At 39.8% G+C, this 24,066-nt stretch overlaps 2 protein-coding genes across 2 annotated transcripts; both read left to right on the plus strand.

Annotated features, from left to right (window-relative positions):
- The first annotated feature begins 4,274 nt into the window (after nt 1–4,274).
- On the plus strand, nt 4,275–15,476 carry thumpd3 (THUMP domain containing 3). The gene is made up of 10 exons (XM_085274000.1): nt 4,275–4,362; nt 4,706–5,031; nt 5,129–5,206; nt 5,289–5,714; nt 6,279–6,409; nt 9,869–9,938; nt 10,395–10,510; nt 10,600–10,704; nt 10,942–11,065; nt 14,973–15,476. Exons 2-10 carry the CDS (start codon nt 4,786–4,788, stop codon nt 15,162–15,164), a joined length of 1,488 nt encoding a protein of 495 aa, XP_085130126.1. The 5' UTR covers nt 4,275–4,362; nt 4,706–4,785; the 3' UTR covers nt 15,165–15,476.
- An 812-nt stretch (nt 15,477–16,288) lies between these two features.
- On the plus strand, nt 16,289–23,998 carry LOC146574390 (prostacyclin synthase-like). The gene is made up of 10 exons (XM_085274001.1): nt 16,289–16,654; nt 17,206–17,329; nt 17,591–17,766; nt 18,227–18,370; nt 18,737–18,864; nt 19,890–20,071; nt 21,660–21,816; nt 22,875–23,056; nt 23,436–23,587; nt 23,720–23,998. The coding sequence occupies exons 1-10, from the start codon at nt 16,596–16,598 to the stop codon at nt 23,868–23,870; spliced, it is 1,455 nt and encodes a 484-aa protein (XP_085130127.1). The 5' UTR covers nt 16,289–16,595; the 3' UTR covers nt 23,871–23,998.
- Nucleotides 23,999–24,066: the final 68 nt, after the last annotated feature.

Below are 24,066 nucleotides of genomic sequence, written 5' to 3' on the forward strand. Positions count from 1 at the left end.
TATTCAGCCAGCAACACCAATTTAAGTACAATTTACATATTACATGGTACAAATGAGATGGAACAATTAGCTAGTCACCCAATAAGCATCTAATTGATCAATTACCGCACAGAAGATCTCTAAAGCGTTTCTCTCCCTCAAACAGTGTGCACGCAGGCTTGCTCTGCCCCGCTGCTTTCTTACCAGTTATGATTTAAGGAGTTAGGTTTGAATTCTTCGCTGGCCTTGTGATGTCAACTGATGTTTTCAGGCTGTTGAACACAGCATGCACAAGCCTCTTCACAGGAGTAAAAGGCCCAGAGGAATTTTAAATGGCCTTTGAAAGGCTGTGTGTGTATATCTACGTCTGGGTTCAGTGAGCTTGGATATGAAAAAGAAACCGTGCGTCTTCCTGTGTTGTGTGTCTTTACTGTGTAGATAACTCTGTATCTTTGTGCGGTATTTGTCAGACCCTATGCATCACCTACATGTCTGAAGAGTGAAGCCATAAGGGAGCACCTCAGTTGTGACATGTCAGGTGTGACAGAGATCAGCATTACAGGGTGGATGTTGCTTGAATTATCTGGAAATCTCTTAGACATTGCCGGTGCTTTCATAACAAGTACAATAAATTTAGATAATTAATGAAACTGTTCAGGGATTTTTTAAATTAGAGTTCATTTTTTAATCTGTCCAAAATATACGGGGGGTTTATTGTTGTTGTTTTGGGGGACTGATGGAGCCTATCCCAGCTGTCATAATGGCAAGAGGCAGGTTACACCCTGAACGCCTCACCAGTCATTCATATGGCTAACAAAGAATGAGACAGAAAACCATTCACACCTACGGCCAATTTATAATTACAAATTAACGTGATCCCATGTATGTCTTTGGACTGTGGGAGGCACTTGGCCAGAAACCACACAAGCACAGAAATAAGGTGCAATCACAATACAATCTGCAAAGTTTTAGTTAAACAACTGGAGGTGTATACTGAGGAGCATGATTGGCTAACTGGACACTGTTGTGCCACAGAAAAGTGTGTAAAACAGAACAGTGGGCTGGAAGCATAACTAACTGTGTTGTAAGACTAAACAAATGTCAAAATGAAACAGGAAGTGATTAATACATGGATGGTGCACACAACAGAGAAAGAAACAGGAAATTATGCAACAGAAACCCATCATGACACACATGACAGCATATTGTATATTTACCAAGAATGATTATCATATGATTTGCTAGGATTCCTCTTAAGGTTGAGGTCACTTTGTAATGTATTGTCCCCACTGTGTATTTAATGTGTTATTTAAATATGTAAAATATGTATCTATACAGCGTAAAGCTAATTTAAGTAGTTCAGGTGTCATAGGAAGGACTTTTTTGATGGACACAGGTACGATAGGTTTCCTGTGGTTTCCTGTGGGGCATCTGTGGTGACTGTTCAATATTGTCCGTAACTTGGACAGCATTCTCCTTTCTGACACCGCCATCTGAGAGTCAAGCTCCACACCCACAGCGCTACTGGCCTGGAGGATCAGTTTATGTTGGTTCTGCTACCCTCAGTCAACTGCTTGAGTGTGCCACGGCATCAAGGATGAGAAATGGCCATCAGACTCGGAACACATCCAGATTTCAAAGGGCCTAAGCTTCCCCAGAAAAGAGAGATGGCTTTGGTCTTTCTTGTCTTGAACTCATCTACACTTCTGACAATAGTAATTCTGAGCAAGGAATAAAAATAGTTACTGATCTTTGAGCTGGACTCAAGGCATGAAGTATCACTAAGGAATAGGTGGTAGTTGTGTTTATAGCAGCACTGAGTTGCCAGTAAGTTCTCTGCAGTCTCTGTTCGTATGCAGCACTTGCCATCTGTTGAGCAGGACTTTTCATTCCCCGAAGAGATAAAACGCCCACTTGTCTCTCAGACTTGATGCTTACTAATCAGTTGACCTGCAACAAAAAGTTGGAAAACAACTAAACATTTTCAACAAACACAGAGGATGCAGTGTGGGGAGGTGCGGGGGCATTTCTCTGTTTTAGAAGGTGATGCAAATAAGCATCTTAAATACCAGTGATTCATAAAGCGCTTATTTACACGTCACAATAATAGTACAGAAAACACTGTGAATAAATAGACATGATATTTATTGTTCTCTGCAAGTGTTTGCTTTAAAAAAACAAACATTATCTTGTACTGCTTAGAGGCTTCAGTTTTGATCACTTACCCGTGACACAGAGAAGAAGGCCATTATTCACATCTTCACCCACAGCCTCATCTCCATTAATGACAAATGATGAATGAGGACCAGAGATTGTGTTTGAGTGCACTGGCCAGTGGAAAGACTAACACTTTTCAAGAGGAGAAAAAAATCAATAGCAGTGTATTTGGGTTTACCTGTGACATGTAGCTGTACACTGTGAGAAATATGAAATCCATAAATATCAACAGACACTCCTATATGTGAAGCACGATCACAAATAAACATAGATAGCAATTCATAAAAACAGACATGTAAATCTATAAAAGAGATGATGGTTTTAAACCCTCCATCATATCTCACCTACTAGATTTTCTCTGAGCTTTTTCCATGTGTATAATTGTCCATTTTCTTCTTCATATGATAGGATACTTGAATATTTGGCTGTGTGATGATACATATGATGTCTCTTTCTTCCCATGTCTGTTTTTCTTATTTTGGCTTCTTCTTTTTCCATGTTCTATGAATGGGTTTGTGCTCATTCCCAGCTCAAAGCATTGTTCTGTAGCGCCCTCTGCCGGTCAATTTTTTAATCGGTTTGTCGTGTTCGGGTAAATGAAAGAGGATATATCCCGGTGGCAAAAAAAATTCGTTTCTTTTAGTGGATTTGTAACAGCCATAAATTCTGTTATTTAGTTGTTTTGTAGTTATTGTGACGCAAAAGGCTTATCTGAATAAGGACACAAAACGTTTTACGACAGCTCCAAAAGCGCCTCTATTTGAAAACAGTCATGCGTATTTGGATAGAAAAACAGTCCCTCCAAATTACTTAAATATTTGTGTTGCCTTCACACACTGATAAAGTGTCATGAGGACTGTGATTCAGGAGTGCATATCTAATAACCCAGTCACATGTTTTTATTTTTAATCCTTTTTTAAAGAACCTATTGGCTTTATGGGTAACAGCAATTTCGGGTCTGTGAATCAGCTCTTTTCTGTGTTTCTGTGACTTAATATCACAGCGCAAGAGATTTAAATGATCTGTACATAATTTATCTATGTGTCCATTCATGACTATTAATATCAGCTATATAAAGGATCAGGATTTGTTTCAGTCAGCTTTACCTTATGAGAGCAAAATGATCTCTGCTGGCTTCCTGACATTAGTATTATAACCTTAGTATGCAGATGCTCAGCTAACAACAACGCTCCATAACCACTGTAGCAATTTATCTGCAATAAATCATCAGTAGACAAAGCATTTGACAAAGCTTATATTTCTTTGTAATGCGGCTTATATAAAGCCTCTATGGATTGACTTTAGGTTTACATTTTGTAATACAGTAAGCTTAAACAACCCCATGTCAACATAACTTGTCAGAAGACAGTAGATTGAGTTCTCTGACTAGGGATTATGATAAATTATGTACAATGCATTGCGGCGTGACGTCAACTCCGAAGCCCTATACAAGATGATGATTATACCGCCCAGGATGTCATAATTTGTCCAAGTATTAACAAGACCTTTAACAATCAACAATCTAAGAGGCTCTCCGTGGGTCAACTCTTTTTTTTCTTTTTCTTTTTTCTGTTCACATATATGGACACCCAAATTACAATTCTCTTGGCACCCCGTAGGCGACTAGTTATATGAAAGGAACAGAAATATGTGAAATGTGTTAAATATTTAATCGATTTGCTCATTTATGTGGTTCACCAAACGCATTACAATTTTACTTTGAATGCGTACAGTCTCTGTTTCCGGTTTGCATCGCGTTTGTGTTTAAACTTTGACGTACAGGGGACAAGCGGGTGCTTCTATGCCCTGAATTATATTGTACGTTTTTGTCAAAATCCTATACGATTTCTATTATAATATTTCCAAAGCATTGTTCCTGATGATTTTTTTTCAAGTTGCACATCATTTTTTTGTTAACGTTTTGTATGTATCTAAATGTTAATTTCGAAAAAAATAAATGTGTTGCTGACTTGAAGTGACTTCATTCTTTTTTCTTTCTTTTTTTTGTTTTTTACTTCATTCTTAACCCAGTGTGGGGTTTCTGAGATTCAACCCAGGTCTAATAGCTCAAGATATGCTTTTATTTTGAAGAATGTAGACCGGAAAAAAGTGAAGCTGTTGCTGTTGTCGAGCGGAAGCAGCATGTTGTTACCTCGTGTGTGACAGGTTGGTCTTAATACATTTAGCAAACATAATACAACTTAGTCTTAAAAGGTTTTTGTGTTCAGACGGTGGGCTTGATGCATAAATACATATTTATATGGGTTAGCAGTTAAATATAAAAGCGTGTCAGCGGCTAACGCTTCGTGGCTTTGCACGCGAAACCAACTTTTAGTCATTTAAAGCTAGCGTTAGCCAGCTAACTGAAAGCTTTATTTCCCGAGAAGTAACAATAAAGGTCTTTGCTTACAGTGGTTAGGCACACAGACATTCATGCTAATTTAATGCCACTCACTATTTAAAAGACGTTTAAATAGTATAATGCTTCGTCACATATGTCTCCATCCAGGTGAGCTGCAGTGCTTGATATTGATTGTCACAGACACAAGTATATCCGTGTCTACTGAAGATTGGGCCTCATATTAAAATATGTCCTGCGAAGAAGATGGACCTTCAGAGCAGGGCCCCAATTCCGTGGGACCATGCACCTCTTCTTCCTCAGAGACGGATGCCAAAAGTGGAGACGTGATTACTGTGACCATCGGGGCGACTGTGCCCACAGGTTTTGAACACACTGCTGCAGAGGAGGTCAAGGAGAAAATTGGGGTGGAGGCACGAATTAGCAAAGATCGCGGTCGCATATACTTTCCTATAACTACTGACAAGCTTTTCCAGGTAAAAATGTTGCCATGTTGGGTTTTTATGTCTGCTTTTTTCAAGCTTACCAATATAAAATCATTGTGTCTGATTAACTTGGCGTTCCCTGCTGTAGGTTCATCTTCTGAGGTCTGTAGACAACCTGTTTGTTGTCGTTGAGGAATATGATCATTACCAGTTTAAACAATCCAAGGTAAACCAGGCCCGTCTTTATTCTCGCTGCTGATGTTAGGTGCATGTCATTGTCAGGATAACAAACACACTGGCTTCTACAGGAGGAGACATTGATGGAGCTGCAGCAGCTCGCCTCCAAACTCCCCTGGACTAATGCCCTTGAGGTTTGGAAACTAAATGGAACACTTAAAAAGAAGAAAGGCCACCGAAAAGGAGGCAGCACCACCAAAGTGAAACCTAGCAGGAACACAGCTGATGTAGCTGCTGCTGACACTGAGCAGCAGCTACATCAGGTGGTGTCTGCTGCTGAAAGCCATTTGGAGGCGGATAGCGCAGCTGACGCTGAGCCCTGCGAACAGGACTCGCAAGAGGCAGCGCCTGAGGCCAGAGTCATCAAGTTTCGCGTGACATGTAACAGGGCCGGTGACAAACACAGCTTTTCCTCTAATGAGGCAGCTCGAGACTTTGGGGGAGCTGTGCAAGAATTCTTCCAGTGGAAAGCAGACATGACAAAGTTTGACATAGAGGTAGGCACGCTTCAGCATTGATAGATGCAAAGTAAACACCATCACATTATATCACACAAAAAAAGAGTGAATATTGCGAGGCATATTAGGGAGTAACAAAGTAATTAACACTTTCCATTAAGGTAAAGTGTTTATATCATGTGACAAGATGAGAAAACTGCTTTAGCACCTTAAAGATTAAAATATTGGAGATGGTGTGTACATTTTGCAAATCAGTGTTCAATCCCCCCCCACACACCACCACCAAGAAAAACACCTGTCACACTGTGGTGAAAATCACATCTATTAATCTACTACTTTATTACACTCTCCACCACCTCTTGCCAGCTTTTTAGTTTGCTTTTATTTATATCAAACCTTCTACTAACTGTTATTTTCAATTTTTAACGACCTGCAGATCTGTTTCTCTTAATTTAGTCCATATGACAAAGTAAAACATGTCAGTTACAGAACTTTGCAATTAATTAATTTTAATCCGTTAAATAATTTCAGCACACTCACAATGATATAATATAACATATAAAAGTGCTCCAGGACACATTAGTAATCTTTCTCTCCTTATAGGTCTTACTCAACATACACAATGAGGAGATGGTGATTGGTATTGCACTAACTGAAGAGAGCCTTCATAGGAGAAACATCAGTCACTTTGGACCCACCACCCTGCGGTCCACTTTGTGCTACGGCATGCTGAGGTAAGTCTTCTAACAACAATTGCACTGTTTGAGTCCAAGAGTTGATGGGATGTGATTTCCAATAATTTATGTCACATAATGTTTTCTTGACATACTTGCTTTGAAGTGGACATGAAACACTACATGTACAAAGGCTAATTTACACCATGATGGCCTACTCTTAAAAACAAAACAAAAAAAAAACCTCATAGTTTTAACTCTGTCTGTGAAGCTGGACTTAATACATAAATGTTTAAAAGTTTTTGGAGCATGTTAAGCACCGTCTTGTGCCAGGACAGAACATGATGTCACTGGGTTTTTTGGTTGGTTGTTTGCTGCTAATAAGCTTTCATTAGTTTATGTTCGCTAACTTTTGACAGAACTGACAACTCAGTGGAAACTCGTAAGGACACTAAAACTAAAAAGCAGTTTAAGAGGGTCAGTTGTGTCCTGCCCCTGGCTGCAACAGTGAGTTTTACGTTAGGATATTCTGTCCACTTTTACTCTGTCTTAGCAGTAAAAGGCTCTACTAGCTCAAATGAAAATCCACCTGTCAGCCATAATGTTCGGGTTTGTAGAGAAAAGCCCATTTCAGTGAGTTGCACTGGTGGTTCACCGGACCAACAAGTTGGAGTCCAACAGTGTTCGCTGTCCACAAGATGTTATCAGCACCATTTTATGCAATAAAATAGTCTTTCTTTTCCCAGGCACTCCCAAACAGCTTAGAACATAAGCAGCTACTACATCTGCATCACACCACAGACATAACTAAGCTTCTTATTGAAGCATGATTAGGAATCCTGATATCTATTAGCCTGTTTATAGAAGTCTCTTTCACATAGAGTTGGACTTCACTTTTTCTTACTTCTAGTATGATGACAGTGACAATAGTGTGAGATAAGAATTTCTAAAAAAAAATGAAACCACATTAACCTGTTTTTCCTGCCAAGATGCTGATAACAAACCTAGTTATGTTTGCCAATGGACTGAGAACTCGAAAGTGCTTTTGTGCAACGTGCCTCATTCACCTGATCAAGTACTTGATTTACTTTTTCTTTCATAAGTGCTTTTTGTGTAACATTCACACTGTGATGATCGCTCTGATGGAGCAAATTGGGGTTGAGTATCTTGCCCAAAGATATTTGGCATGTACACTGTAGCAGCCAGGAATCGAACCACAAACCTTCGGATTAGTAGATGACCTGCTCTACCTCTACCTGAGCTGAGGTGGTGCGATGTTCATGTAGTAAACTGTTTGGGTGTGACTGATTTATTGCATATAATCAGTCTGATCACATCTTACAGACAGCAGCAGATTCTCTGGTAGAACCATTTATTGCTACAGAGACAGAGTGAACGTTGACAGAATATCCTTTTTTTGTCTCATTGTTTTCCAGTTAATTATCAGTTCTGTCACTAGTTAGCTAAAATAAACTAATGTAGGTCTGTTGGCAGCAACTGACCAACCAACCAATGACCCTAGTGATGTCAAGTTCTGTACTGGCACAAGATGGCGCTGCACATTGTCTAAAAGCTTTAACTTTTAAACTCTTGTTTTTTAAATCCAGCTTCACGGATAGACTTTGTTCGTTTTGTTGTTGTTAACCTGTCAGGCAACCAGAATTATGATCTGAATGCTCTGTTGTGCCAAGCACACCTGCTCTTCCAAGACGAGCTGTATACATTCTGTCTGTCTGTTGTTCATGTTTTTATTTTGCTTGCTTGTTTATTCACTTTCCTTATTATTATTTCTATTATCATATTTTTTCTATTTATTTCAACTACGTCAAAACTGAGAGATGGGAAAAATGTTTAGTCTGTTTGCCTGCAGCCTTTTAATTTCTTTATTTTGCAGATGTGTAGTAAACAGTGGTGCACGTTCACTGTTTGGCATAGTGTCCGATTCCAGTTTCATAGATATGACTGAGGCTCCAAAATCTTTCTGTTAAAAAGTGATGATTGTTGTGTTGATACTAATGAGGTTAGTGAAGGACTCCGACAGGTGGGTGGTGAGGCAGTCATTCTTGGCACCCTGTTGAAATGCAGGCATGTCCAACCATACTCTATTATACTAAGAGGAATTCCTCTGTGTTGCGATGTGTCTCCTAGTCATACGTCAGCCTTTATTTGAACGTGTAACAAAACACAATGAACTGTCCTTCTAACTCACATTTTCCTTAAAGATAAGAATGAGAGACAATAGATTCTAAATTCTTAAGCCTTTGAAACAGAGACGGTGATATTCACTTGAATATTTGGACTTCTCTTTGCATACATTTACAATTGTGTGGTTTGGACATCATCAGCATGTTGGTGACTCTTCTATTGCCAGTTAAATAAAGCATGCACACATAACATAATAATATTTGGATAAATGAATTTCAAACTGTGAACATTTACACTTCAAGTTGGGAAAAACTTGTGGTCTGGTGGCTGCTTTCACACATAAAATTATGCACATTTTAATTTCTGTTGTAAGGTTAGGTTATTGATGGTGGTTGCCATCATCGCCTCACAGCAAGATAGTCCTGGTTTTGAAACCACCGGCTACCATCCTCCACGTGGAGTCTTTCTCTCCAGCCCTGTGGTAGATTGGTGACCTGTACAGGGTGTACATCCCCTCCATGACAGCTTTGATCCAGCCCAACCGTGACCCTGAAATGGATGGGGGGGGGGGGGGGAGGAAAGAATTAATAACCACTGATCACTGTATACATAAAATAGGAAGTCTGGCAAAGCAAAATAATCTGCAAATGGCACAGTGGTATGTTATAACAAGAGCTTGTTTGTTCTTATCCCTGTGTTTTAATCCCACATTACCACCATAAAAGCACATTAGCACGTGAAATTCACAGGAATTCCTTCCTAATTTGGGAAAAGGTGAAAATCTGAGAAGCACAGGAATGTAGGGTTAGATTAGTTGTTTTGAAGGTGGGATTACATGAACACTGAACGATTTCTTTAAATATTTATCCATCATTGCTCTCGGTCCCTTTGGAAAGTATCTTGACAGTGTGTATAAAACCTTTATAACACATCACATTTCAACTGTACAAAATAATTTCTGTCAGGTTGTCCCACAGAATCAGAAAACATTGTTTATTGCAAAGCAGTGGAAATTTGTCTTGAACTTTGCTTTCAGTGTATAAAAATAAAACAAATAAGACAGCACACAGCAAGATTAAAACATCGGTTTGAAAAGGAAAATTTATAAAATTCCATTATGAGCTGTTAATAATATTATTAGCAGTTAAGATGAATGATTTCTTGGCCGTTTGGGTCCTGGATGCAGGGACCCTGTAGCAGCAGGCTGATGGAAGGAGTTAAATGAGTAGTTGTATGTGCTGACTTTATGTCTGACTGCTGAGTTGGAGCATCTGAAGCGTGTAATATTGTTACAAAAGAAGCATATGAGAGGTAAATGTGATATAAGATGAAATGCTTATGAAATACGTTGTTCGTTTCCTTGTCTGTTGACAGGCTGTGTAAACCTCAGGCATCCGATGTAATACTTGACCCTATGTGTGGGACTGGAGCTATACCACTGGAGGTGAGACACAGCTTATCGTGACCCTGATAATGACCTTCAACTACATCAGTTTTTATAAGAAAGAGTAGATAATTTTGCACTACATAGTGAAAAGTGTACAAGTCAGTGCTTCCACACAGTTAGATCAATTCTCGTGGGTACCCATAAAAGAACTGACTTGATTAAGAAACTATAGATTGCACACTTCAAATATTGTTTTTGTTTTCTGAGTCAAGTGATTTGAGCCTGCAGCAGTCTGTAACTTATCTCTTGTATATTGCCATCCAAGCACCACATTCTGCAACCTTGCTATTACTGCGATATTGATCACACAACCTGGATACTGCTAAAGGTGGAGATTAACAAATATGTCTTCCGGAGACTCTGCAGAAGGCAGAATTATTCAGCGATAGCCTCAAGATCCAAATAACAATAAACCACAGGCCACTAATTGTGTATTGCTTTTCTTCTCTTCAGGGTGCAATTGAATTCAGCAGTTCATTCTACATTGCTGGCGACAACAATGACATGGCAGTTAACCGCACAGTCAACAATATATGTCACATCCAGAAACGCAGGGCCGACAAGGGCAGGTGAGAGTGAACACAGAGAGAATGAGACTGAACGCAGTACATGTGGTTGATGATCCCCATAATGATGTAATCTCTCTGGCTTCAAACAGAATATCTGGATTGCCTATTGACACAGTGCAGTGGGATCTGTGCAGCTTACCAATAAGGACCAGCTCTGTTGATATTATCATCACTGATATGCCATTTGGCAAGAGGTACCATAACCATCAACACTAGAAAATTTGTTTCCTGTATCTAGATTTTGAATGCTATAAGTGTATGTGTGGGTTTTTTTAATGCCTTTGCTGTTCAACACTTAGAATTAGATTGAAATCAGAAATTTAGATCACAGTATAACAAAAATGCACATGGAAGATGAGGCATTAAACCCACTTTAAAGCAACGCACTAAAGTAGCTGTGTGATGGTGGTTTTTTCCTGTTTTCTTAAAAGGATGGGCTCCAAGAAGAAGAACTGGGACCTGTACCCCTTATGTCTCAGGGAAATGGCTCGTGTGTGCAGACCAGGTTCGGGAAAGGCTGTCCTCTTAACCCAGGACAAGAAGTGCTTTGCCAAGGTAGCCATGTTAATGTTGCAGATAATGCATATTTGGGTATATATTCTCATGAAAGTTTCCAAGGAAGTTGAAATCAGTACAGGAGAAAGACAAAAAAAAATCCACAGTGCCACAAGTTTTATCTTGCGTTGAACTTTCCAGTAATTCATGTCAGATGATGTTTCCACATCATATTTCCTTAAATCTTGATACAGACCTTGGTTGCTTGCTTTAATCTGCTGAATTTACTTGGAAAAAAGTCATTCAGAATGTCTTTAATTTGCATTTTGTGATGTTCCTGCTAACTAGGCTTTTATTTTTTCATTTTTCAATGGTACGGCTATTACAGTCATTTGTGTAAATCACCCCGACACAGAAGTGGCAGACACACCAGCTTAACAAATCACTGTTGTACCTATTTGCTGAATGTAGCTCAGGATCAGTTGCACCCTGAGCAACCTCTGATGCTTTGTCTCTGACGTCAGGCAGGCATGCGTTCGTAGTACTGTAGAACAATACACATAAGTCACATGCTCCACCTGAGGAAGGTTGTCCTGCGTTGCATCTACACCCATTTATTATTTATTGTTTTGCAGTGAGTTTGAGATGGAGGTGTGTCGAGGTTTAGCCAATACGTGGGGTGTTTGTAAATATGTAAGTTGTCGCCATGGTGCAGTTTTAAAATTGATGCTGTCAGATTTTACGCCTTTTCTGTTTTGAAGTTCCCAGCTAGTTGCGCAAGCCTCACAAACTAACCAGAGCCTCTTTTAATCCCATTTTCTTATTGTATTACTTGCTGTCAGATTTCTGAAAGTAAGACAGTACTTGATATTTCTGGTAAAGAGAAGGCCACATTATATTCTGAGTTTGTAAAAATAAGAGGATAAATATTGTACCAAAAACATCATCAACAGGAAATAATCCCCTAAACCTTAACACATTAAACAGTGTATGACCTTCAAACCTGAGGCCACAGCCCACACTGAAACCACAAAGTTACATGTGTGTTTTAGTATGTCCGGTGATGAAATGTGTTATTTTTATTTCATAGTAAAACTCTGTGCGGAAGAGATTTTGAGCCCAGTCTGGTTGGAGAAATATGTTCAGTTTCTCCAGGACTGCTTCAGTTACATTGACTTTTACTTCTTTAATAATATCTCTGATCTGCATAAACTTTACCTTTGTCCCAATTATAAATCATGAGTCTCCAAAGCTGTCAGAAATTATCCCAAATATCTTCTTTATGTATGTTGATGTAGATCAATAGGAGGAATTACAGGAACAAGTTAAAAATGAGTAAAAACTTGCTAAACGTAGCTACAAGGACAGTCAGGGAATATGCTCAGTACCAGGTATTTGCTCTGTGTGGAAGGGCGTAAAGTCCCTGATGGGGATGCAGTGCAGTGATCGTGGCCTAATTTGTTGGCTGATGGATTTTTTTTTTTTAACTGAACTATCACAGTGGGTGAAGGTTAATGGCATTTTAACACGTTCTTGCTTCACTATGTTGCCCTAGGGGTGCATCCTCACCATTTTTTCTTATACACTCAACACATTGATTGATTGATTGATTGGTAATTTATTTCAACATGTGAACAATATACAAGTACGTTTAGAAAAGAAATGAGAGAAAAAAAATATACTATACAAATTACATACAAAAAAACATTCTGATTAATTTACATGTTGAAAGGGAGTGGGAAGAAGTATACACTTATTTAATCCCACCCCTGTCCCATAAATTATCAGTGAATATTTAGTCAAAGCCAAAATGTGACGATTCATTATTGTCATTAGGTTTCCTTTTGACTCCGCCTCCTCAGTAGTCATGAGCCTGATCATGAGCCCACAGTGTGCAAGTCGTACTGCTTGGAATGTGTAAAAGAAAAAAAAGATTAAAATGTGATGACAGATTTTAGGAAGAATTCAGCTGTTATCTCCCTTTTGCTGAGACTTTGTTTAGCAACACTGCTATCTTTGTGTGTGTGTGTGTGTGTGTGTGTGTGTGTGTGTGTGTGTGTGTGAGACCCCAACAGAGCATGCACTTGTGTTTTCAGCAGCTTATTAAAATATTTTAGTCTAAAGCTAAAGTGGTGGACTGACTGATCATTATTATAGACCCACACTCAGGGATGGGAATTGATAAGAGTTTAGCGCTTCTGCTTCCCTTGTCGATATCACTCTATATGGATTCTCTCTCTGATTCCTATTCATTTCTCATTGGCTCCACTTGAGAGTCACCACCATCACTAAGCAGCTTATCAAAGACATTACATTTGTGCAAATTAATTGCATGCTGTGGGTCAGATGTTTGTTCATGTTGGAGGTATTTCCCCTCTTTTCTGTGATCAGCGTTGGGGTCATTAAATGGTAAATGGCCTGTATTTGTATAGCGCTTTACTCAGTCCCTAAGGACCCCAAAGCGCTTTACACTACATTCAGTCATTCACCCATTCACACATTCACACACTGGTGATGGCAAGCTACATTGTAGCCACAGCTGCCCTGGGGCAGAGGCGACAGAGGCGAGGCTGCCGGACACTGGCGCCACCGGGCCCTCTGACCACCACCAGTAGGTGGTGTTGCCCAAGGACACAACAACTGAGACTGTTGGAGCCGGGGCTCGAACCAGCAACCTTCTGATTACAAGACGAACTGCCGACTCTTGAGCCACAATCGCCCTGTCAAATAAGTAATTATTTCAAATATTATACACAACGCTATCTTAAAAGTAATGCAGTACGGTACTTAATTATTCCCAAAGGGAGAGGAATTAGTAATACTACTCATTATATTATTTTCACTTTTCTTTATAAAATGACCTGAAACGCATCGTCTCATAATTACCATTTAACAGTATAAACCTGAGTCCCACACACCAACACAAATCTTCAAAGCGATCGCCACGGAGATTCTACTTTAGAAACGTGAACAAGTAGAAATGAAGGCTTCAGCCTGACTGCTCATCGCTACTTTTCTTGAACTTTAGGGTCTGGCTGCTGGGCTGGGGTCAGCATTCACTCATCTTTAACATCACTCTGGGTTCTAGGCTAGCTTAGCGTTTGCGTGCTCACAAAGAGCCAAAGTTTGCAGCACAATGCAGATGGCCTTTTTTTGTCTAAAATGCTGTCGACCTTTTAAGATAAAGTATTATCCACACTGTATCCATATCCACCACTATTTTCCTCCTCCGGCACATGACCGGGATGAATAGGCAGTCAGAATTCCAAGGAACTAAATTACTGGGAACCGGTTCTCGCTTCCTGCACTGCTAACATGCCCTGAAAAAGTTGAATGCAGCGGGGAGAAGGTGTCGGATTTACATTGTAGGGTTGAGTTAAAACAGATGATTTTGCAATGTTTATGTATTGTGTTAACAAATCAACATTGTATGTAACAATAGATTGTTGTTAGTTGTACAGTGTAGTTTAAAAAAATCCTCCTCTCCTAAAATATCACATTTTCAAACCAAGCAGTACTGCAGTGAACTTTTTTTTTAACCTAAAAAGGTTTGAAGGGTAACAGGAATTAACCTTTCTAACGCAGTGAATAAAATAGTGTGTGGTAAGTTCCCAGCTTTACTCAATCATAAATGATTAATGCCACCAAACTGGAAAAAGCCAGTTCTGCTTGTTTGTTTCACCACTGCTATCCTTTAGCTGTTTAAAAAAAGGCTCATGTTTTATATGTTTACGCTGCTCTTCAAGTTTAAAGTATTTATGGTCGTTCTACTTAATGAATGATTTTTCCGGTTGAATTTGTCTTGAATTGATGTCTAAATAATCCCTCAGATGTTTAAGTAATGTGGGTTTAACTTTGCTCCGTCACGATAAAAAAACCCCACTTTCATTCACTGTTTGTCTATAATTTACATAAAACAAATGTCTAATTTGTTAGTTTGCCTTCATGGGATTTATGTCGTCTCCAGGCTATATCGAGGATGGGAGGGCTGTGGAGGAAGCTGCACACTGTTTGGGTCAATGTCGGGGGTTTACATGCTGGCGTTTACCTCCTCAAGCGGACCGGGGCGGTGTTTGGCCAAACTCCTGAAGATGTCCATGAGTCACGAGGAATGTGTAACACGCAGGGGGATGAAAAGGAAGACAAGGAGCTCTCCTAAGTGACACCCAGCATTTCAGTTGTGAATTTAAATTGAGCCCAGGTTAAAATGATTTTATTTATATTTAGCAATTGAATACATTTTTTTTTAAACAAGTTCTCCGCTCAAGCATGCCAAGCAATTTTACTTTGTAATTCACCAAGAAGCTGTCATGATCTGCAAGTTTGATGGTTTTTACACTGTTTTCCTAAAGGTTGTTCACCTGTCATATTACTGTTCAGAATCCTGCTGAAGGTTGAGGCTGCACCCCTCAAATTAAATGTGTCCACTAATAAAGGCTCACTCATATTATCACTTGATTTAGTCATTCTTCACACCATTTGCACCAGTTGTCTCAGTCCACTCTTATCCCAAACACAGGACAGGAAAATGTTTTTTACCCCTCAGCTGTAAAAGGCTGATTGCTGTCACTTCACCGATGAGGTGGGTGTTGTGGAAACCTACGTTTGTGAATTTGGGAACAAGGCAACAGGATTTGTAAATTGATACCATAAGTATATCTTATGCGTTTGAATCTCAGTGACCTTGACCTCAAGGTCAAAGTCAGGTCACGTTTCCTGGAAATGTTTTGAATGCATTAATTATAAAAGGAAGTCACCTAGGGTTTTCAAGTTGTTATGGTAAGTGCACCTAGTAAGCGCTCTCGATTGGGGTGTTCACCTTCCTTTCTTTATCTTTCACAGTCAACGTGCTGACCTGAGCACAACACAAGAAGAGACATGATGAAACATTACTTAAAGAAAACAACTGCATGCGTGAGTGACTCAAGGAGAGTTACAGCATTCAGCTACAGTCTGGTTCTTGCTGGCAGATTTCTGTTAACCTCCAAAGAAGTGTGTCAGACTCCAAGAAGCAGGAACTACACACACTCAAGGGATATTCCCGAGGAGGAAAAACAAACCAAGAAAAATGTTTTCAGTTCTTATGTGAACCTTAATTTAAAAAAAGAAGAAGTGAGCCTTAATGGAAACGTCACTTTCAGTGTTAAATTTCATGTGGGCCAAACAGGTTTTGGCACCTGATATGAAGCACTGCTTGCCACTTTTTCCACCTTCCCACACCTCTTACATTTTTCTTTCCATAAGTGAATAAGAAACAAAGCTTGTTCAGGCTTTTAGGGTCACCTTACTTTTTTTTTGTCTTTCTTATTATTTCTTTGGGAGTGTCTGAGAGACGTGCAAAACTTGGTCCTAACGCAAACGAGACGAATGACGTTCGAGTCCCTCGTGTCACTGGGTCACAGTTTAGACAAGAGACTTTTTTTTTTCTTTTTGTTGTGATGACGCCATCAAATATACAGTGGATAATTGCATGGGAGTTAACAATGACACTGTTATGACTGGGGTTGAGCAACGGGTTGGTATAAATGCAGTGTGAGGTCTCAGGGTGCTCCAGTGACACTCCGAGCGAGCACAGACGTAACAACGCGAGATGATCTGGACCATCCTCCTGCTCGTCCTACTCATTTTTATTCTAACAAACAGATGGAGGTAAGTAACTCATTCATCCACATGTTTTGTTTATAAATGAATGACGTGCTGTTGTGAAGTCGTGTTTTCTTTAATATCTGAATTTTAACGCGCAATCCCCGTGAAGTGTTAATAAAACCCGGCTTGAATTATTGGGGATTGATTAGGAGCGAATCTGTTTCTTAGTGGGGCTTTTCCCTGCTCCGGTTTGAGGAATGCTGTTAAGCTGTGTGCTTAAACAACTCTGAGCGTCACACCTCACGGGCTTTTGTTTTGCTTTGGTGAATTACGAGCGACAAAATCTATGATGTAGTTGTGACTTTTCAGCTAATTCCAGTTAATGCTATTTGTGCTTTTCCCCTCCATAGTAGGCTACATTCATGAGCTAAAGATCAGTTTTCGCTACAAATTCAAACGGATGTGGAAGACTAAATAAAAAAGAAAATGATGATAATAAAAAAGATTCCAGTTCACTTTGCTGTGAGGAGGAAATGAGTCAGATATAACTGTTGCAACATGCTTTTGTAAACATTAGATTGAATGCACAATTTCGTTTATTTTATTTCCTTTAGATGCAAGGGGGAACCACCTTTAGACAAAGGAGCTATCCCGTGGTTAGGTCATGCACTTGAATTTGGAAAAGATGCATCCAAGTTCATAAATCGCATGAAGATGAAGCATGGTGACGTTTTCACTGTGAGTTATATTATATGCATTTACATATTCAAGTTTAGATGCATAAGGAGCTGTGATTTTATCCTGATATAAAACGAAAATTTCATAGTTTTGTTTGTTTGTTTTAAATATACTTTTAAGTAATTTTCCATGTAGCGGGATCTTTTTACGTTGGAGTCATTCAGAGCACTTAAGGAGCACTGCCATCTGTTCAGTGCATTTTCTAAAGCATATACAGATGTTTTAAGATCCTTTACTCAGTGTCCGCTTTTGGCGCTCCAGGTGCGAGTTGCTGGCCGCTATGTGACGATGCTCCTGGATCCACACTCCTACGACACAGTCCTGGGTGACTCCGATTCCCTGGACTTCACACGTTACGCGCAGGTGCTGATGGACAGGATCTTCAGACTGCGCCTCCCGTATAGCCAGCAGGCTAAATCAAACGAAATCATGAAAAGGTACTGAAGCAATAACAAAAACCACTTTCTTTAAATTTTCAATTTCATTTTTATGTTATTTGGGAAGTGAGAATCTTCTTGGAAATTCACTGGTTAAGGTTTTATAAGTACTAACACTGAGGATATTCCTGTAGAGCAACAGCACATACTTGGAAATCTATTTTAGGTCTTAGTTTGTTATTGTGCAGAACTAACCGGCATGCACATTTTTTCATTGAAGGGTGGAGAAAATCTTTCAGCGTCATAGGTGGATTTTTGGGCACTGTGCTTCTTCAGTTTGCGTCATCCATTTTTCTAATTACCCTGCCTTTATAAATTAGCTCAATCAATTTTTGCTTTCGTTTTAAAATAATGTTTGCTACAACGATGTTTTTAACAATCAATTATTGTCAGCTGATTTGCAAGACTAACCCTCAGCAGAATGGCGTTTAACCTTTTCTTTAATGGTTTATGTCTACAGGCACTTTGTGGGAATGAACTTGGCCACTCTTAACAGCGCCATGAGCAGAAACCTGCGAGCCTTGATGAAAGCAAAGACGACCCAGAACCAGAAAGACTGGAAAGAGGAGGGACTATTTAATTTCTCTTACAGCTTGTTATTTAGGTATGAAAAAGCCTCATCCACCCACACACGCGCACTAATGCTGTTAACTATGTCAAAAGAAGAATGTCAAAAGCTTCCGACCAAACAGTTTACACACCGATCCATCCTGTGGTCATCTGTTTGTAAACCCAGCAACAAAAATGTAGGATGACCACGCTGTGTCATAAAAATGCGTGTGGGTCACTTTTCCGGTTGAACATTTTTGGCTGATGTGAGTCAAAGGTTGTTTTAAAAATGAAAGCTATGGGGATCTTTACTGTGTCATGGGGACTAAATGGAAAAGTACCATTTATAACTGTGTCATGTGCTGGTTATCTTCTCATCGCCCACACACTCACACGTTTTGTGTTTCTTCTTTCCGTGCAGGGCGGGGTACCTGACGCTGTTTGGAGGAAAGCAGAACAACAACCCCATAGACCCTTTGAGTGTCTACGAGGAGTACAAGAAGTTTGATGGTCTTCTAGTCAAAATGGCAAGGGGCACTCTCAGGCAAGGTAAAGAGATGAACTTCAAAATCAAAGGAGCACTTTTAGTTGATTGGCTGTAGAGGTGCCAGCCTTCCCGTAAGCATAATTAGATGACACTGCAGTAATCTTGCCACTCAAAAATAATTACAAACATTGTTGTAAGCTGTTTCATCTAGGAACTATTTACTGTTTACTGAGCTACACCCACGAGCAAAATAATGGTCCTTTAGTCAAGAGGGAAGCTGTAAATATGTCACAGGTAGACGTACGCTTCCTTCCACAGGCTGTAGTTCTGTAAACATAGCTCCCGCATGTGACTGCGTGCACCAAGGTTTGTGGATTTTGCTTTGGAGTAATTGAGTCATGATTGTGAGATTTTTAAATAAACCTTTATGGCATATTGGGCACCACAAGATGAGTGCTATTTAGTTCCATTATATTCAAGAGAAGGTGCACATCTCAAAATGAAACCTGGATGAAAATCTTCCAGATGGATAAAGAACGTTACTGTCTGGAGAAAAAAAAACATGTAAATTTAGTTTTGGGTAGAGTTTTGTGGTTAACTTTTACTAAATGAACACCAAAAGAAGTATGAAGTCGTGAGTCAGATGAGAGTGTTACTTGACGTCACAGTTTACATCATGTCTCGGTTAATGTGGTTTGACATCACCACTGACTGCTCCCATAGATTTGTTTTGTGGTTACCATGGTGGGGATTGCTTACTCACATGCTTACATAGTGTCTAGGAGTTTGTGTTTCTAAAGACTTCGTCATCACATATGCTGCGATGTCACTCCGCTGATAACTTACTTCATTATCACAACACAGAGCCTGTCGCCTCAGGACTTGGCCCTCGTTATTGTGTACAATTCCATCCGTTCCACCCATTACAAAAATAGCAGAAGCAGCCAGTTAAAATATTAGTGCGTACTTTTGTGCACGTATGCAATAGCATATTTTTGTCTGGCATCTTGCCCAGTGACATTTACTGTGACCTCGTCTGTGACCTGGTTCATTCACTCACTTAATGATGTTTATATGTGTGTAACAGAGGAGAAGAAGACAGCTCAGAGTGTTCAAAACAAACTCTGGGAGCTTCTGGCTCCAGCAGGTCTGACTGACGATTCGGGGTCCAGCCCTTGGTTGCATGCCTACAGGCAGTTTCTGCAGGAAGATGGAACCGATGCAGAGATGCAGAACAGGGCTATACTGATGCAACTCTGGGCCACACAGGTGAGTGAGACAACCTAGAAATGTTGACCTGTTTGTACAAACGAGGGCTTTTTTGGTGATTACACTAGAGCTCACTCAAAATTAATTAATTGTGCCCTTTGTGTCCAAAAAACTTTATTTGGGTGGGACTGAAATACTCTTCTTTGGCACATGAGGGTGCTGTTCACTACAGATTACAAGGATTAAGCACTATGAGACAGATAATGGTACAGAAGCTGAGTGCACTTTTCAGTGCTGTCGCAGTATTAGATATGACTGATTAACTGCTGAGGTTAGTTTTATTCAAGAGTCAGTATGAAAATAATTAGTGCATGTGTTTGTTATCAAGTAGCATGTACATATAAAAAAATAAATTTTCATATTTTTTAAAACAAAAAGTAAAGCTGGGCTAGTGAGCTGATCTTAACTCCTTGAAGCTGGACTTTGACTCAGAGTCTTTCTCACAGCCCCGCTGGAGAGTTTATTTCATGACAGATTTATCATATATGTGTTTTGGCCTATACAATAAGCCATTTGCTGTTTTATGTCAACCTGTTTTGTTTCTGTTTGATTCATAACACCCATGAACACATTTTCAAATGATTCAAAAAAGAAAAATCAAACACATTTGAAAAATGTGGTCAGGATTTGCTCAACAGTTAATGCAGCAACAACAAATGGTATGTTAAGAAGCCAAAACATCTTAACTTTAAACAGTGGCGTAATTTCCAGGGTGGTGTCATTAATCAGACCCAACTAATATACCCCCTCTAAAATTGAATTATATTGCATAAATAAGCTGTTGATTTTCTTTACTCATTTCAGGAATTACCTATACCTATAATACCTATACCATATTCATCTAGGAATTTGCCCAGATTTCTTTCTTTTTCTAGACAGAGATCTTGACACACACACCCCCCCACCCCTTTTGTTCAGCACAAAGTCACGCCAATGACTTTAAATATAAAGAAAATATTTGTGTCTGGGAAAGCTCTTCCACACTTAGGACTGTGATACATGGGCCAGATGTGTCCTGGCGACAAATCTTTTTAAAGGATACACAAGTGCTGTCATCAGAGATGCTTATGTTTGGTAAAGTGATCATTAATAGTCTTATTAGTGTATTTCCAATAAACTAACAGCCAATTTTATGATAATTTATTCACTATGTTATGTTTTCCCCCTAAGATAATAGCACCATAGTTTGCTATAAAACTGAATAGCTTCAGTGTCCTGTCCTTGGAAGCAAGCAGATGGCAGGGGACCTCAGGTTTCCAATGGCTTTCCTTTTTAAGTAAACCATTACTGCACTGTGCCTCTGCCAATAGTGAGACAATCCAGAGAGTGGCTCTTCTCATCCCAGACATTCTTATTTTATTATTTTCCAGCAGTGCAAATTCATTACGTTTTTTGTTTTAATGAAACTTATATTTCAATAAAAATAATGGCTTGTTATCACTTCAACAGAAGGTTGTGTAAGTACTCAGGTTGCCGTGTGATGTTTTTATTTGCCGTTACCAAATAACCACCTGCGCTGTCACTATGCAACGCCAGAGTGAGCGACCTTATCATCATCCTCCTCATCTGAGTCTTTGTTTGTTTCCAGGGTAATGTTGGTCCTGCTGCATTCTGGCTGTTGGGCTTCTTGTTGACAAATCCTGAAGCCCTGATGGCAGTAAAGAGGGAGTTTAGCCAGAACACACAGATGGAAACCACCACAGGGACTCCCCTCATGGACAGTCAAGTGAACACCCCAGTGTTTGGTAAGGGCTTTTCTCCAGCCTGTGTAAACAGTAGGTTTATCATAGTGTCAGGAACATAAACAAGATGTTTGAGTTCCTGTCCCCCTCCCTTTACGTAAACTAGCTGCCCCCACAAAAACAAAAGGTTTGAGCAGCAGGTGGATGGGACTGCTGTGTGATGACCATAATGGGGGCATTAGCTCTTGGCGGCATCATATATGTCCAAAAATAGAGAAAAAAAAACAGTCTTAAAGTGTTTAGAGCAGTCTGACCACTTTTGGCTCACATAGACAGATTTGATTATTTAAATGGTAAATGGTCTGTATTTGTATAGCACTTTACTGAATCAATAGCCATGTTTAATATGAGCATGTACCACTGTGCAGCACACAGAAAAAGAAAATAAATAAAAGCCTCATGTGCCTGCCCACTATTAACAAGCGGCCACCACAGTGGACAGAGCCACATATTTGATATACACAGGATTCTCTTCCTGACATGACCCTCTCAGGGATTTGTCTCCTCCCAGTCTTGAGCCTGAGAGCTTTAAGCATTAGGCCCATGTGTTAACCACTACACCAATGAATGGCACAATAATAGACCCCCTTTAACAGGTGCATCCATCTATTTTCTCTAACTTATTCAATTCAAGGGCAACTAGAGCTTATTTCAGCAGTGAGACGCAGGGTACACCCTGGACAGACCACCAGTTTGTCGCAGGACTAACACAGAGATAAAGACAAAATTTCACACTTGCGCCCATTTTAGAATCACTAGTTAACCTGACATTCATGTCTGTGGACTGTGGGAGGAAGCTGGTATGCCCACAGAGATCCCACAGAGGAAAACAGCAGAGAAAGTAGAACCCAGCAACTTAATGCTGTGAGGCGATGCTGCTAACCATCACACCACAATGGTGTGCTTTTAAGAGCATGACTGCAGTTTGTTAATAGCAAGATGGTAGTAGCAAAAGAAATCATATAAAGTTTAGAAATACTGCAGATACTGACCATTTCTTTAATAATAATAATAATGATAATACATTTTATTTGAAAGCGCCTTTTTCAACCCCCTCTCAGATAGTGCCTTGGAAGAAGCACTGAGACTCACCGCCGGCCCGTTCATTACAAGAGAGGTAGTGCGGGAAAAGACCCTCTGCATGGCCGATGGCCGACGGTACCTGCTGAGAAAAGGAGACAGAGTGTGTTTGTTTCCCTACGTCAGCCCTCAAATGGACCCTGAGATCTACCACGAGCCACAGGTTTGTCTTCCTGTCTGTTTCCAGTCTCTAATCCATGAAAATCTCCCTGTGCTGCCAACAGGAATAGCAGTAATTATCTTATGGACTCATTGAAGGCAGAGTTAAGTGTAATTAGCACCTGCGGTTGTTTATGTAACATGGAAACAACGCCTACACAAAGCTTACCTTGTGCTACCCAGCGAGAGGTCAAGTCCGGAGCTGTGGGCTACCGAGGGATTAGCAGAGCATGGGAACAGAAAATGAGCTGATGGGTGTGGGAAGGGCATAGCAGGGCATACTTAAGAAATAAATGTCAGACAAATGCCAATGCATTTGAGTGATTATTCTGATATTACTTGCATCTAATAGCTGCTTTGCAAAAACTGTGTTTCCTTTCCAGAAATACAAGTACGATCGCTTTCTGAGAGAAGACGGATCTGTGAAGAAGGATTTTTATAAAGGAGGGAAGCGGCTGAAATATTACACTATGCCATGGGGTGCAGGGACCAATGGCTGTGTAGGAAAGCAGTTTGCCATCAATACCATCAGACAGTGAGTGCCCTAGATTTATTTTTACTCTACAACTTTAGGGTCGTTGAGAGCCTCAAAACGTTCCACGCTAGAGTTTTACATTTCTGCTCCAATACCCTAATTCTGTGTTTTATCTGTGTTTTTCCTCGACAGGTTTGTTTACATGGTGTTGACTGACTATGATTTGGAGCTTTGTGGCCCAAATGCTCAGATGCCAGAAATAAATACCAGCCGTTATGGATTTGGGATGCTACAACCTGAAGGAGACTTGCCTGTCCGATATAAACCTCGAAATACTCACTAGGAAAATGAGCAAGAACAACAATTATATGCACATTTCAACACAAAAACTTTGTTTATATTGTCTCTATGTCCTTTGTAATTTTATATTTTCTTATTTATGTAATAAAGTTTGCATTTTTCTTTGCTATTTATCAATAAATATAAATAATATTGTAATCCTCTGCTGTCAGTCTTCTTTAGAGAGGGTGTTTTGGATG

This window comes from Mchenga conophoros, linkage group LG5 (genome assembly GCF_057382185.1).
Source record: "Mchenga conophoros isolate Kocher_MC1m ecotype Shallow Benthic linkage group LG5, M_conophoros_male_GT1.1, whole genome shotgun sequence".
In the NCBI taxonomy this organism is placed as follows: Eukaryota; Metazoa; Chordata; class Actinopteri; order Cichliformes; family Cichlidae; genus Mchenga; species Mchenga conophoros.

Bases quoted from the DNA above. Each gene is read 5' to 3' on its own strand.
- thumpd3 (XM_085274000.1), top strand. From the start codon at position 4,786: ATGTCCTGCGAAGAAGATGGACCTTCAGAGCAGGGCCCCAATTCCGTG. The intron at 9,939-10,394 runs GTGAGACACAGC...TCTTCTCTTCAG, and splicing joins CTGGAGCTATACCACTGGAG to GGTGCAATTGAATTCAGCAG. The intron at 10,705-10,941 runs GTACCATAACCA...TTTTCTTAAAAG, and splicing joins GATATGCCATTTGGCAAGAG to GATGGGCTCCAAGAAGAAGA.
- LOC146574390 (XM_085274001.1), top strand. From the start codon at position 16,596: ATGATCTGGACCATCCTCCTGCTCGTCCTACTCATTTTTATTCTAACA. The intron at 21,817-22,874 runs GTAAGGGCTTTT...ACCCCCTCTCAG, and splicing joins AGTGAACACCCCAGTGTTTG to ATAGTGCCTTGGAAGAAGCA. The intron at 23,057-23,435 runs GTTTGTCTTCCT...TTTCCTTTCCAG, and splicing joins AGATCTACCACGAGCCACAG to AAATACAAGTACGATCGCTT.